The sequence below is a fragment of the Diabrotica virgifera genome, chromosome 7 (assembly GCF_917563875.1).
Source record: "Diabrotica virgifera virgifera chromosome 7, PGI_DIABVI_V3a".
Taxonomy (NCBI): domain Eukaryota; kingdom Metazoa; phylum Arthropoda; class Insecta; order Coleoptera; family Chrysomelidae; genus Diabrotica; species Diabrotica virgifera.
In genome coordinates, this window is record NC_065449.1 from 227,560,090 (window position 1) to 227,576,692 (window position 16,603).

At 31.5% G+C, this 16,603-nt stretch overlaps 1 protein-coding gene across 2 annotated transcripts in view; it reads left to right on the forward strand.

The window, feature by feature from the left end:
* Nucleotides 1–235: 235 nt before the first annotated feature.
* Nucleotides 236–16,603, forward strand: part of LOC126887647 (protein misato) — a 33,452-nt gene continuing 17,084 nt past the window's right edge. The window contains exons 1-3 of one of the 2 annotated variants that reach the window (XM_050655258.1): nucleotides 236–533; nucleotides 9,293–9,736; nucleotides 16,075–16,392. In XM_050655258.1, coding sequence (XP_050511215.1) covers nucleotides 375–533; nucleotides 9,293–9,736; nucleotides 16,075–16,392 — 921 coding nt within the window. In that variant the 5' untranslated portion in view covers nucleotides 236–374. Of the gene's footprint in view, nucleotides 534–713; nucleotides 756–9,292; nucleotides 9,737–16,074; nucleotides 16,393–16,603 lie in introns of those variants that run through there. The other variant, XM_050655259.1, reaches the window with a different exon arrangement.

Here is a 16,603-nt window from a genome sequence, read left to right on the forward strand (position 1 = left end):
TCACTTGTCACTGTCACTTTGCTGTCACTGTCAACTGTCAGTTATCAGAATTTTTGGGATGGAAAAAAACTGTTTTTCTATTAATACTGTCGAAATGGTTCTCTCTTTATAAAAATAAATTATAAGCTTGGCTATTTTATGGATTTTTTGGCAATTTCCCTTTGATAAATTACAGATTTGATAGAAGATTTTACATCCCAAAAAATGTTCCGTGTTCTAGACTACGTGTTCCGTGTCATAAAGACAGAAGACAGCACAACTGACAAGTACATTAATTTCAAATTTCAAAACATAACCTTATAAACTGCATTCTAAAATAATATTTATATTTTTAGGATTGTTTAAATGATTAATTCATTCACCTGTTAAAGATAATGGGAAGTGAGATTCTCACATTACAATTTGGTCATTATTCCAATTTTGTAGGAACACACTGGTGGAATGTTCAAGAATTAAGTTTCCAATATAACAATGCCTCAAACTGTTCTTCAATTAGTCACGATGTGTTGTATCGAGAAGGGCACACTCACAAAGTATGAATAAGTATACCTATAAAATATTTTTAAGTTCAGTTTTTATCTTAATCTCGATCTTGCGAATATTGGAAATCAGTTTCAGGAATATGTTGGTTTAAATGGTTTGATCCAAGTTCTCCCCATCATCCATAGGCTTTAAATGGCTTTTTCGTTTTTCATAATCTTAGGACAGTGATTACATACTTCTCTGCAATGGTACAAAGAAGAAACATTTATTATGTATGTCTATTGTTAAAAGTAGTGAAACTACACATGTTTTGGCAGAGTTCCTTTCCCAAGTGATGTTTTTTTACTTTATAGTTATAGATTAATAGGTTGAAGTAATTAATAGCTGTTTGTCTCGAGGTGGTCATTCTGAATTATATCTGTATTTTTCGATTTATTAATTTCCGTAGATTCTAATAATTTATTTATTTATTTATTTTATGGATATACCATTTTTACAAAAATACGTCAACCTTTACAAAGCATAGGTTCAATAGGTTGCGTTAAAGAAACAAACCAAAAATTAAAAAACATTCAATAAAAGTAGTAGCTTAAGTTATTAAATAGTGCTCAAAATCTCTCAACTGGTTTCTTACATGTTGCTATAGATATTCCAAATAACTCTAAACTATTGCTGTGCTCATTGACAGTTCATAAAATTCTTGTAATGGGTTCATTTTGATCATAATTTGTAGTGTGGAATGGAATGTTGAAAATCTCAGTGTTACGAGTTCTTCTAGTATTAACATTAAAACTTATTAAACTTAGTAACTCTGGATCTTGAACATATCCATTTATAATCTTAAAAAGGAAACATAAATCCGCTTGACACCTTCTATGATGTAGTGGTGAGATATTTAGTATTGACAGTATATCATCATATGTGTATTGCTGTCTAATAAAACCAATCTTGTAAGCACATACCCTCAAGAATTTATTCTGAACTCTCTCGATACTGTAGATGTCACTGTTATATGAAGGAGACCAAATGAGAGAATCATACTCAAAAACTGATCGGACTAAACTAAAGTATAACATTTTTAAAGTTGTTCTGAAGCTATTTCCTTGTGGCATTTTTATGATTAATTATTTATATGGGAAATAAGCCACAATTAAAATGAAAAAAATAATTTTATTAACGTTTCGATGCCCAAATCGGGTGCCGTTGTCAAAATACAAAATATTACTAAATAAACAAAAATGTTGTTGCTAAACAATTTTTAAAGTTTGTACTGAAAACTGATTACAGTTTCTTAGAATAAATCCCAACATTTTTAAAGCTTTAGCTGAAGTTTCGTTAATGTGATATTTAAAAGTTAATTTAGAATCAAAATTTATACCTAAATCCTTAATATTATGACGTGCCTCTAATGGTATATTATTTATACAATAATCATAATTTACAAACTCTCTTGATCTTCCAAAAGTAATTTTAAAACATTTTTTTATATTTAAGTATAGCATGTTTACCTCACACCAACTAGCTAAGCTTTTACTATCATTCTATAACAAAGAGGCGTCAACTAGGTTATTTACTATTCGAAATATTTTAAGGTCATCAGCAAACATTAGAAATTTACTACTTTTAATTACTGAGGATATATCATTAAGGTGATACAGTAGCGATCAACAGGTAGCCAAAACGCGTTCCAAGATTGCGGCTCTAATTTTAAATATTTTTTCGAAATATTTGGCACACATATTCGTAATATAATAAAGAATGGCGGTACAGAGCCCAATTTGAAAAATATATTAATATGTGGAAATTACTCTGTAATTAAATACAATATTAAAAAAACGAGCCTGTACCGCCATTAAGAAGAACAAAAAAATACACTTTCTTCAAATAAACTTTTTTATTCGATGCCTAGATTTTGTGTCATTTGGAACTACATACTAAAATTTTTTATTTCTACTTTAAGCTAGTTATGACATTGTCAAGTAGACATTCTAATAGTAATATGTACATATCCATACCAGTGTGAATTTTACTACACGTAATTTGCCGTGTAAAGACAGAAAAAGTAGGGATACACGTAAAATATTTGCGAATTATGTACCCATAGCCTTAAGAGGAAACGCAACAGGTAGCAAAAACGCGTTCCAAAATTGCGGCTGTAATTTTGAATATTTTTTCGAGATATTTGGCACACGTATTCGTAATTTAATAAAGAATGGCGGTACAGAGCCCAATTTGAAAAATATATTAATATGTGGAAATTACTCTGTAATTAAATACAATATTAAAAAAACGAGCCTGTACCGCCATTAAAAAGAACAAAAAAATACACTTTCTTCAAATAAACTTTTTTATCCGATGCCTAGATTTTGTGTCATTTTGGAACTACTAATGAAATAAAAAATTTTAGTAGTTCCAAAATGACACAAAATCTAGGCATCGGATAAAAAAGTTTATTTGAAGAAAGTGTATTTTTTTGTTCTTCTTAATGGCGGTACAGGCTCGTTTTTTTAATATTGTACTTAATTACAGAGTAATTTCCACATATTAATATATTTTTCAAATTGGGCTCTGTACCGCCATTCTTTATTATATTACGAATACGTGTGCCAAATATCTCGAAAAAATATTCAAAATTACAGCCGCAATCTTGGAACACGTTTTCGCTACCTGTTGATCATTACTGTTTCCTCTTAACAAATATATTAAATAAGAGAGGCCCAATATGAGACCCCTGAGGAACTCCTGAGGTTACAGATACTTGTTGAGATAAACAATTTCCATATTTAACATACTGACATCTACCAGATATATAACTACCTATCCACTCAATTATTTTACCTCCAAATCACATAGCCTTTTAATTTAGCAATAAGCAGATCATGATTAACTCTATCGAAGTCTTTAGAGAAGTCTGTGTAGATAGCGTCAACCTGACCCTTCTGTTCAACTGAATTAGCAATGAAATTAGTATACAATATTAAGTTCGTGCATGTAGACATACCTTTAGAAAAGCCATGTTGTCTAACATCAATTATATCTTTAGAATTCCATGTCAAAAAGATATTTACAAGGCACTCAAAAAGTTTGGGTAATACAGATTGGTTACAAACCGCTCGATAATTTTCAACATCATTTTTATTACCAGACTTAAAAATTGGTGTTCTATAACGAGTCTTTCAAAAATCAGGAAAGATGCCAGTACTCAGTGAGGAATTAAATAAGTAGCAGATAGGTTTTACGAGAGTAAAAATGCAATGCTTGAGAACATAAGCTGGCAAACAATCTGGTCCAAGCGATAATTTCCAAGGCATCATTAAAACACTATCAATTATGTCTGAGAGCTCAATACTATAATTATTCACATTTACACTCTGCTGATAGTTAAAAATTGGGATCTGATTAACTTTAGAATTAGAATATGTAGTTGAGAAAAACTTACTAAATAAATTAACTACGTCTTGAGCATTATCACCTGTACTATCACCGTAGAACATATTAGATATCAGATTATAACTTTTACATTTATTATTGATATACTTCCAAAAATGTCGAGGATTAGATAGAATCCCAAAATGATAGCTTAAGGCCTTTATTCAGGGCCCCCGCAAGGCTGACTGGCGCCCGCGTGCGGGACATATTTTAGCGCCCTTTAAATCTACTATATAAAACTAATAAATATTTTGGAAAGATTTAAACGCAGAATGAAAGACTACATTATTACTGAGGCCGAAAGTCCCTGAAAACTTCTATAATGTTTATTTTAATAAGTTACAGAGGTGAAAATAAAAGAGAAAATTTAGTGTGATTTTAACCTGGGAGCAGTCACACCGTTAGAAAAAAATCTAAAATTTTTTTCTTTTTCGTGATAACTCAATGAAAAATTTTGCAACATAACTTTCCACTCGTAAGTGCTTCGAGAAAGGGTGTAGTAGTGCGTATGTTTTTTTTTCTTTTTCTTTTTTTCATCTTCTTCTTTTTTTGGAATTTATGGCTTTGGTGAGAATTAATTAGCTTTAATAATTGTTAGAAATAATATTTCTGACATAACAAGTAAATAAAAATACTATAAACTAAAAATTTGTTGTAAATTTGTATTTAAATTCGTTTTGTTGGATAAAATCTAACGCGCCACCAATTTACGTGACAGAAAAGGGTGCGACTGTTCCCGGGTTAATTGCAAATATTTATTTCAAAAGAAACTTTTTATTTATTCTAAGTCACTGTCGGCCCTCGGCAATAACGTTATCTTTCATTCTGCGTTTAAATTTTTTAAAAATACTTATTAGTTTTCTCAGGATTTTGCGCCTTTCCCCTTAAATTTTTTTGCTACATTAATGAAGCACCCTGTATATTAAATTAAAAATATACATTCAAGTAAATAAACAATAATATTTTGTCATTTCAAAATTTTCCATAACTAGGAACCATATGGAAAACTGTTCATGGAATTTTACGAGAAAAAGCTATTCTTCATAAAAAGATCTGCATTGTCTAGAACTCAGAATACAACCATCAAATATCAAATGTTAGGAATCTTATACGAGGTATGTCAAAAAATATAAGTTTCGGTCAAGAGCAAAGTAAGTTTATAGTTTTCACAATATTGAAAAGTTATTATGAAAAGTTGTTCGGCATTAAAAACAATGTTTCTATAATATGCAATTACATCCTTCTAATTAAAATATTGTGATCTAAAAAGGCACTTTACTCTTGATCGAAACTCATATTTTTTACACATATATAAAATTGATAAAATTTGATAGGATTTGAAGGTTGCATTTTAGATTTTAGACCATGCAAAGCTTTTTATAAAGAACTTTTTATCGTAAAATAATTGTACTTTTCAACAACGCCCTTTTCGTTTATTAAAAATAATGTGATAAGTATTTTATTATTATTAATTAGCCCTTTTCATTTATTACAAATAATGTGATAACTCTTTTATTATTATTAATTAATTAATCATTAATAATAAAAGAGTTATCATATTATTCGTAGTAAATGAAAAGGGCGTTGGGTATCTGTAATTTGAGAAAAAAAATTTTCAATTAAAAGGATGTAATTGCATATTAAAACATAGTTTTTAATTAATTCCAAACAACTTTTCATAATAATAATTTTCGATATTGTGAAATACAAGGTACTGTTGATCGAAATTCATATTTTTGATACTCGTATAAGATTGATACAATTTTATATTTGGTTGTATTTTAGTTTTTAGACTATGCAAACCATTTTATAAAGGAAAATTTTTTCAGGAAAATTAATAATAAAAAAGTTTCCCATATCGTTCCAAGTTACGGAGGCACAATGTCTTAATTTTCTTTTTTTCAAAATAAATTGTAAATTGTGGATTTTATTAGAGGAAACCCGATTATATTTAAAATGAATTATTATTATTCTATGTAATGATTATGATACTTACCATTTTCACAATTATTAATTTAATTTCCACACCACTTAAAATAACAACAAATAAAAAATATTGTCCAATATTTTTTACACGAAAACAAAAGTTTAAAATCAGGGCAGAATAAACCCAACAGATATTGCAATAATAGTCGTAATTATTAACTTCAATATAAAATAAAATTTTAAACCTCTCACTGCAGGAAACCATCCGTTCACCAATAACAGTAAATAATGTTTGTGCCTAATAGATGAGAAGGGAAAAGGTATTATCAAATACATAATCATAATTCATATATTATTTGTTTACTTAAGGGTAATTATCATAAATTCGAGTGAAAGATTCACTTTATACGATTAAAACTGCTTGATCCAGCAAGTTGTGTTTTTGTATAAGTAAACTGCTAAGTTGCGTTTTGTGGGTGTTAATGATTTATGTTTCTACTCCTCAAGGAGTGTGATTTGATGTTTATTTGACTATTTTGAGAGTCGAAATAGTCGCTTTAGTTTACAACATAAAATCGATTGGATGGTATGCCAAGCGTAATTCAATCTACTTCAAAGAAAAAAATTAGGAAGGAACAACAAAATATATTTTTGACGGAGTAAGTTCAACATTTCAGGACGGGAATAATTATTTTTTCAGTAATAACACAATATTTGATTTTTCGAGATTTCTCTAGCTGTTCATGACATAATTAAAATTGTTAGCGCCGGTTTGGCGCCCCTTTGGGGTTACGCCCGCGTGCGCCGCACGCGTTGCACGCCCGGTTACGGGGGCCTGCCTTTATTTTGAGTATGGAGAATGTGAAATTGGTCATGAAAATAATGATTTTGATCTAGAATCTAGAAGGTGAATTAGTACATAAATCATGTTTTTCTATTATTGAAAGCCCTTTTGTGTTCTGCTATATATTTGTTAAAGATGCTATCAGTTTGACCACTGTAAGTTTTGGGCAGTCACCACAAGTAAGTTTGTATACATCACTGTGTAAGTGCTTTTTCTTTTGGCTCTTACTCTTGTTGTTCCTAATGTACACTATACAGCAGGGCCGTAACTACGATGTTGGGGGCCCGGGGCAAACGTGATCTGGGGTCCCCCTACGGGGGTATCGGGGGTTTATCCACCAGAGGAAGGGTGGGGGGAGTAAACCCTCCATCTCTCATCTGGAATCATCTGGAAGTCGTTTTACGAAGTTGATTGCTTTGTTTTGAAGGTCTTGTTCGTTGGCATTTAAAATAAAATCAGGTTGAACAATTCGGTACGTATCTTACACTGCTTTCATTCCTTGAATGCGAGTGTCTAGCTGATGGCATAATGTGTCGATCATTGAGTAAAACACGGTTACTCTAAAGCCTGACTTGGGATCTTGAAGTCTTTTATCTTCGCACAGTTCATCGAAATGTTTTTTTGTCTTCTGCATTCTTTTTGGAGCGAATCTTAATGGTATTCCCCAACTTTGACACATATTTGAAGCCACTTCAAAGAAGGTTTCAAATGGTCCTCTCATTTCAGTTAGTTTTAAGAGGCTCTCTTCAAGTAAACTGTAAGCTGTTAAAAGGTCCAAAGATTTTGATTGCAGTGTTTTCGAAACTATGTTGAGGATTTCAAGGATTTTATTTTGTACAACTAGTAACAAAACAAATTTGAATGATTCTATTTTCTATTTTTCAGTTGTGCTGCTTCATCTTTTCATTTCTTTTGTTACTTGTCAGATCTAGACTTGAAAGGCACTTCAAGACATCGCAAAATCTGTATTTTAATGTATTGGCTGCATCAAATCTTCCAGCCCAGCGTGTTGAATTGAGAGGTTTTAGAGTCACTTTCGAGGAACATCTTTCAGATTGGTATGAGGACTTCAGTGCCTCCCAACGAACGATAGGTACTGTTCGTTGGGTGTTGGAAAAATATGAAGATATGAAGGTTTATTTAGAGAAAATACAGTAAGAGGTAAACTAGATTGCTGAGAAGATACAGGAAATTGAAAAGGTGGAAGAAAATTCTAGAATTCGTTAAAACTTGATATGGAAAAGTGGAAGAAAAATTGAAGGAGATAGGATAATGTCAAAAAGGAGGAGACTGTCAGAAAGTAATTGTATACCGCTCTAATGAGAGCAGAATTCAATTTGGCGGAGATTTAATTTAGAAAACGATATCCGATACCTTTCATTAAAATCGTAAAAAACAAATTCTAACATATGCTGAACTTCGAACACTGCAAAGAAATTATAAGAAGCCATCTAAAAGACGGAGCTGCTTTGTGGTTTGAAAGCAAAGAAAATAAGGTGACTTTATGGAGAGATTTTGAGACAAAATTTTTTATAATGGTGCAGGTGAAACAGGTTAAAATCAATCATTGAAGTTGTTAGAATTAATATGCTGTGTACTTATTACAATCGGACAACTCGAAGTAGAACTTGACTGAAAGTACTTTAAAAAGTTTATTTGACCTCGTTGCAATCTATGCACGGCCAACCAAACGGGGGCCCTCTTGGCCAGGGGCCCTGGTTGCCCCAATGGTAGTTACGGCCCTGCTATACAGCAAGATTAACAGAACACCTTAAAATGGGACATGTTAGATGTCTAGAATTTCCTAAACCTGTTGTCTGATTTGAGTGATTTTTTTAATATGTTATAGCCTTATTATTTAAGAGTATCTATGTAATAATATTGTTATTAAATAGGTAAATTGTCATTGTATACCGGGTGTACCAATCAAACTAGGTATGTTTTTTCTCAAAGTTCACCACACATTATGGAATATTCTAGTATTTATAAAATACTGAAATTAAAACCCAACTATAGCCTCAGATTTTCTTCTTCAAAAACATTCTGTTTTTGATTCATTTACTTATACTTACAATAGTATTTTGTATTTTGACAACGGCACCCGATTTGGGCGTCGAAACGTTAATAAAAATCATTTTTTAATAATATTGTGGCTTATTTCCCATTCTAAATAGTTAAAATTATAAAAATGCCACAAGAAAATAGCTTCAGAACAACAATACTTATGTTGGATAATAAAAAAGTTAGGTACTTTAACAACTAGCCATGTTTTCATCAATAAACCCTCATTTTCTGCTTAGTTCAATAAACAAGCCTAAAATAGGCTATAAGAAATTAACAATTTAATAGATGTCTAATTGGTAACAGCCAAAAAGTGTCTGAAACACCCTGTGGAATATTCTAGAATATATAAAATATTGAAATTAAAACTCTGGCTTTCTTAACATTTTGTTTTTTGATTCATTTACTTGATTAAGATTTTAATATATTGGCCATTTCCTGCTGTTATTGTTTGTATTACGATCTCTGTAATTATTTATTTTCTGACTGACTTTACATTACTTTTATATTACTTTATATTTTTAATATTACTTTTTATAACTTTTTTAGGGCGAAGTTACATTTACCCCTAGACTTTTATTAGTAGATCTTCAAGGTAGTTTAGGCAGTTTACCGGAGCAAGGAGACTTGTATGATCCAAAGCCTGACATATCCAAAGAATCAGCCAATTGGTATGATAACTTACTAGAAGTTCAGGCAAGTCCTAGTGAGCATAAAAATAAATTTCAACAAGACTTAGATGACGTAACAAAACTCCAAGATGTGCCAAAGGAAAATTATGAATTAGAAGGAACAACAAAAGTCTGGTCAGATTTTCTCTATGGTAGGTTTCATCCGAGGACTGTAGAGACTGTTAAGGAGTATCAGCACTGCAATGAAAATACTCCATTTGATGCATTTCCATTGGGCCAGAGTTTATGGAAGTCCCATCAATTCTCAGAAGATTTTACAGATAAAATTAGGAACTATGTTGAAGAATGTGATAATTTTCAGGTAAACTTTTTAGATTAAAAAACGGGTTATATGAAATATCTTGTTGTTTGACCCCTGTTGAGCTGCCCCCCTCAATTGCATAATAGTCCAAGTAATGAAGCTTAAAATAGGACAAAATCTCGCAATTTTTACAGAATGGATCGATTTGCTTGAAAATTTGAGAATAAGTAGTGGATAGTCCAAGGATCAAAATCTATATCATGCCGAGAGGCGCTTTTACCATGGGGGTGGTTGCCACCCCATTTCGGAGGTGGAAATTTTTATTATATTTTGACAGCAAGAGTTGATAAAAACATTCATCACAAGCAAAAAACGTTCTATACATTTTTTTGATAAAATTAATAGTTTTCGATTTATTCGCTATCGAAAGTGTTAGTTTTATATCGAAAAAATCAATGTTTTAAATCAGTTTTCTGCTAATAACTCAAAAAGTTTTCGTTTTATCAAAACAACTTTACTTAACAAAAACGTACCCCTTGAAAAAATAAACAAAACAGTTTTTTTTATTTTCTTTAAGACCAACAGTAAACGAGCTTCTTCTTCTTCTTCTACGGCACTACAGCCCAAATTGAGCCTTGGCCTCCTTTATTTTTTGCCTCCACCCTTGCCTGTCTGTGGCTGCTCTTCTCCATACACGGACTCCTAAAAGGGCTTGTGCGTCGCTGTTTACTGTGTCTTCCCAGCGCTTTCGTGGCTTCCCAACCGGTCTCTTTCCTTGCATTCTAGCATTAAGTGCTCGTTTTGGTAGCCTATCCTCTCCCATTCTTATCACATGTCCGGCCCATTGCAATCTTTGTAATCTAATGAAGTCTGACAGGGGCGTTTCCTTATAAAGTTGATAAAGCTCGTTGTTGTATCGACTTCTGACGATTCCGTTTTCCCTCACAGGTCCTAGTATTCTCCTAAGTACTTTCCTTTCGAATGTGTCGAGTTTGTTTTTGGATGTTTCTTTCAGCACCCAGACTTCACTGCCATAGCATGTTATTGGTCGAATTAAGGTTTTATAGATTCTCATCTTTGTATTTCGGTGGACACTTTTTGACCGAAATATAGGGAGAGGGCAAAATAAGCTCTGTTTGCCTGCGTTATTCTCTTCCTTATTTCTCCATCTTCTGATCCGTCGGCATATATTTCTACTCCCAGGTATGTAAACTTTTCAACCGTTTCAAGAACCGTTGGCTCTTCTTCGTTAAATGCTAAATATTGTAGTTTCAAAGTCAAAGGACGGGAAAACTATGCAATTTTCGAGGATAACTTGTTGAAACTAATTTAAAGTATTTAAAAGTATGTATCTCCAGAAATAAAAAAGAATCTCTAGCTAAAAAAATTAAGTGACTTATAATGAAAAGAATGTCAGTCCCTATTTTTTTCAGCAAAAAAGTGATCGTAAACAACCCCCTAATCACCACCCTAATTAAAATTTGTCATTGACCTGATTTGGTTATCTTGATTTATGTATTGTTAATAGGTTCTAGAAGTTTGATCGGCTTAGAATGATTAGTTTTTAAAAAATTTGAGTCAAAAGCGAATAACGAGTTTTTGTAGTTTGGTAAAAAATGCTCTTTTCTTCAGAATAGAAAGATTAGTATCAGAGATACGAAAAAATATTTCAATATGAAATTGTAGCTTATTTAATTCCCAAGAAATAGGTTTGCAAACAATTTTTTTACGAGAAAAATTGAGTGAGCTATTGACAATTAAAACTTGTAATACATGCAAAAACCACCTTTACCAACCCTTTCCATGCCATCTCTTTTTGTGACTGAACATTTTAAAAGGATTTAAATTAATAACCTTATAGTTCGTGTAAATTCCTATTTTTTACCAAAATTTTTTTTAACGAACTTTCTAAGATAAAAAATAAAAAGTTACGGTTAAAAAATCAATATATTTTTTTGAAAAAAAAAAAGGAGAAATTCAATTGGAAGCATAATAATGTAAGTTAGCGATGTTTTTAGTCATGGGCCTTATTTATTCTTCTTTATTTATGTATTTTTAATAGATTCTAGAAGTTTGACTGGCTTAAAATGATTAGCTTTTAAAAAACTGAAGTTTAAAGCGAATAACGAATGTTTGCAATTTGGTAAAATTGCCATTTTCTTCAGAATAGAAAGATTAGCATCAGAGATACGAAAAAATGTTTAAATATGAAATTGTAAATAATTTATTACCCAAGAACTTGGTTTAATAAAATTTGTTCTGCAGCAAAAATTGAGTGAATAGTAAATGAGTATACCATCGAAAAACATTGATTTTTAGATATAAAACTAACACTTTCGATAGCGAATAAATCAAAAACTATTAATTTTATCAAAAAAATGTATAGAACATTTTTTACTTAAAATGAATGTATTTATTAACTTTTGCGGTCAAAATATAATAAAAAATTTTCACCCCCGAGATGGGGTGGTAACCACCGCCATGGTAAAAGCGCCTATCGGCATCATATAGATTTTGATCCATGGACTATCCACTACTTATTCTCAAATTTTCAAGCAAATCGATCCATTCTGTAAAAACTGCGAGGTGAAAAGCTTTGGTTCCTGGACTATAAGTTAAAAAACAAATACTTTCGAAGTTGATTTTTACCTTCAGTAACTGCACTATAGAAAAGAAACTGCAATTCAATAATCGAAATTCGCGTATTTTTTAAGCTCATAAATTACATTTTAAGTACAATTCTCTCTTGGGAGAATATGTGGAGATTTTCTTGCGAAGGGGTTATAGCCTCAATAATCGAAATGCGCGTATTTTAAGACTTTATTCTTAGACTTTATACGCTATACGAATTATATCTGCGATAAGATATATGTTAATCTTTCTCAACTTTTTTCTTGAGTCTATTAAGGGGTGAATAGCTCGTAATTCTGCCTCAAAGATCGATTCAATATTGGAGGGTCTGCCCCCCCACTAAAATATTAAATTCCTGCCCAGTGTAACGAGCTCAAAATTTTTAATGTGCGGGATATGAAAGCTCATAGATAGTTTATAAATCAGCTCTATTTGTTTTTTAATTCCTGCAAGTGAGGGGGGGTGGGAGGAGAAGCTCAACAGGGATTGATGTTTGTTTTTATCCTCTTAAATTCGAACAACTTCTATTTCCTAAAGTAAAATCTGCATTAAATGCAATACAATATTAGTCTGGGCAGATAATCGAAAAAAGGCCATTTTTGGGAAAAGTATTTACCATTTTTTTTTATTACTGGAATTGAATAATAAGATTGCATACAGGGTGAGTCATGAGGAACTGTACATACTCCTACCTCGTATGCAGGCCTCTATGGGGATAGATATAAGATTGCATACAGGGTGAGTCATGAGGAACTGTACATACTCCTACCTCGTATGCAGGCCTCTATGGGGAATAACAAATGACCATTAAGTGCTCCCATTGTTTAATAATATACAGGGCGAGTTGTTAATTTTTACAGAAATTTGTATTCGTCATAATTTTTGAACAGTAAGACTGATGTGTCTCTTATTTTGGTCAATCGTTACCCTATTACCACCCAATCAACTGATTTATTCAAACTAGAAAAAATCAGGTCCGGCTTTAAAAAATTAGTTCGTTTCGGTCTTAGAAAAAAATTTCACCCTGTATACGGTTTTTGAAAATTTAATAAGAATTTTACAAATTAGACAAATAGGCAATTAAAATGGCATATTTATTTTTTCCCCACACAATTACTTAATTTTTTATATAAAAATCAAATTTAATTATGAATTAAAAGTTTGGTGAAAAGAACCATAGATTTAAAAAATTATCTTTTTTTAATATTTCTAAAACCATGCTTTAGCGAAAACAATGTTTTATACAAAAATGTTCTACATAAAATTTAAAACAAAAAAGGTCCATACATAAGTATTATAAAATCAACGGTTACAGAGTTACGGAGGGTGAACAGTGGAGGTTTTCGATACTTTTTAGATTTTCTGGGCAATTTATAATATTACTGATGAAAGAAATTTTCTTTAACAGGATTGTGTTTTGTGAATAAAATTTGCTATTTTAGTGGCCGATGGTATGTTAGTGATAAGCCCTTGAAGAAACGTGAACCTCACCACCCAAAACTATTATCAATTGCCCAAAAAATATAAGAAGTATCGAAAACCTCCACTTTTCACCCTCCGTAACTATGGAACCGTTGATTTTATAACAATTATGTATAGCACCTTCTTTGTTTTCTGCATAGAACATTGTTTACACTAAATCATGGTTTTAGAAATATTGACGAAAAACGTAAAAAAACTACTAATTTACCGACTTCTTCCCCATCTCCCCCCCCCCAAACCGGACGCTCAAAATGGTGTAACTTTTTACTGAACAATATGTGGACCATATAGAACAATTTGGTGTTGGTGGAAAACTTTTACTTTGGATGTCTGGGTTAGGCCTTTTTTGGACCAATTATACTATACTACCTCCGTACCTTTACCGTTCATTTTAGAAGGATTATGCATAGGGCCTTTTTTACTTCAAATTTAATGTAGAACATTTTTGTATTGAAGGTTGTTCAAGCTAAACCGCATAGTTTTAGAAATATTGATGAAATACGTAAAAAACTATGAATTTACCGATTTATCCCCCCCCTCTAAACTCGACGCTCAAAATGGTGTGATTTTTTTCTGAACATTATGTGGACCATGTAGAACAATTTGGTGTTGGAGGATAACTTTCACTTTGGATGTCTGGGTTATGCCATCTTGTGGATCAATTGTATCATACTATACAGAGATATTTTTTTCCGATTTCTTTCGACAAAAATTTTCCTCAAAAAATCCGTGTTTTCCCAACCAAAGCTTTAATTTTCAACTAAAATATAAGGAAAGTAATTCTTTGTGAATAATTAAATAGCTTGGTGACATAAAAAGCGTTTTTGTAGTAGATTATATTTCTGGAAGCCGGCGACAATCTAACAAATAGTTTAGCAACAATTAAGTTGTTAATTAAAAATTTACGGTCGCAGTAATAACCAGAATAATTATGAAACACTAGAATAACTATGATTTTCGCTGGCACTATACACTATATATGTGGCACTATACAAATCTAGCATACTTTACAGAATTGAAATTTGACTATTTGAGCGGCCTCAGGAAAGTGTTAAAGTTACAGATTTTAAGGTTATAAAGGGTTATAAACAAATAGAATATCTCGGCAACTACTAGGTTAAGTTAAATTAACGATATTGGAAGGACGTGCCAGAACTTTTGTTTTAAAAGAAAAAAGTTGAATTGCGAGGAGTGGTTCCTGAGATACAACCGGTCAAAGTTGTCCAGCACTTGCGACGAAGTTATAAACAATAGGATGGTAATCTTTGAACCATTACCTTTTTATGTCTGTCCTCCTACATCTAAATTTTCATATCTTCAAGAGACTCATAATATATAATAATAAAAATAAAAACGACTGGTATTACTAGTGAAAAATACCAAAATCCCAATCAAAAACTAAGTTGAAGAAAATAGAATTTCGAAATCAGTATACGTTAAGAAATTAATTTTATCTACTCTATGTCATATTATGTATAAGTTTTTAGTTTGTGAAAACTGTCATTATAGATAGCAGTGCGTGAAGTAACAATGTATTTTAAATGGGATTTACTTTTTTGCACTGTTTTTTGGCACACTTTCATATAATTAAATATCCTTAACTTTCGCGTTGTCATGGTGATGACATGTGAGCAATAAATTACAATAAAAGTTTTGACAGTTTTGTGGTTTGAAAGAAGTTAGAATTTTTAAATGTCAAAGTTCTAAAAATTGTAGAATAGAGATGAATTCCAGTGACGAAGAGTTACAGTTTTTTTATTTGTTTATCGTAGATAAAATATTGTATGAAACTGCGTGAAGTACTTTTTGCGAACTTACTTGATGTATAGCACTCGCCCCGCTGTCGCTCGTGCTCTAAACATCGCATGCGTTAGCAAAAAGGCATACTTCACGAACTGTTTCATAAATAACTATATTTTCTCGGCTTCCCATAGAGCAATGTTTTTTTTTATCCGAAGTAACTCGAGTAGAACCACCTAACTAACGTATTACTAAATGTCAAAAATGCTTTAGCTTTGTTATAATAAATTAATTTATTTGTTATAACAAAAATGTTTAATTTGTTTAAAAAAAGATTGTTTAAGTAATCATTATACGGCTTTCAAATAAAAAGATTTCTATTTTGAATGTTATAAGTTGAAAGGTACATGTGTGGTAAGTTTTTCTAAAAGAAGTCTACAACAAGAAAATATGTGTAGTTTTATTTAGTTAGAAAAAAGTTCCATAATTAACTGTCCGGACAAGATCTGCAATACTATTTCAAAAGTATTTTTTTTTATTTTTAGGGTTTCCATTTTCTTACAGATTGCACCAATGCTTTCGCTGGTTTGTCGTCTTCCTGTTTAGAATACATTAGAGATGAATACGATAGAAAATCAGTGTTGATACTTCCAATGATTCCATCTTACTTTCCTGACAATGACTTTAGTTCAGAAGAAGAAAAGAATCAGTCCCTTATAAATGATTCTGTTAGGGTATTAAATATGGCATTCGGATTTAACGAATTTAGCGTTTATTCTTCATTAACAGTGCCTTTAAGTATTGGTAGTAAAGGATGGAGACAACCTGGACCTCCGCGAATTTTTCAAAATTTGGATTATAATGTAAGTATTATACCACCATGAATATTGTACAGCTGCGGTTACTGAATAGTTACACCTTCATTTTTACATTGTAATAATGTATATAACATATAATATCTAATGCCTAAATACGTCCAAAACGTCTAAAACAAGAGCAATTGCCAAACTCGAGGAAGGTTGGTCACTAAGGCAAATTGCTGCAGTTTTGAACGTGAGCCAGATGTGGTAATGG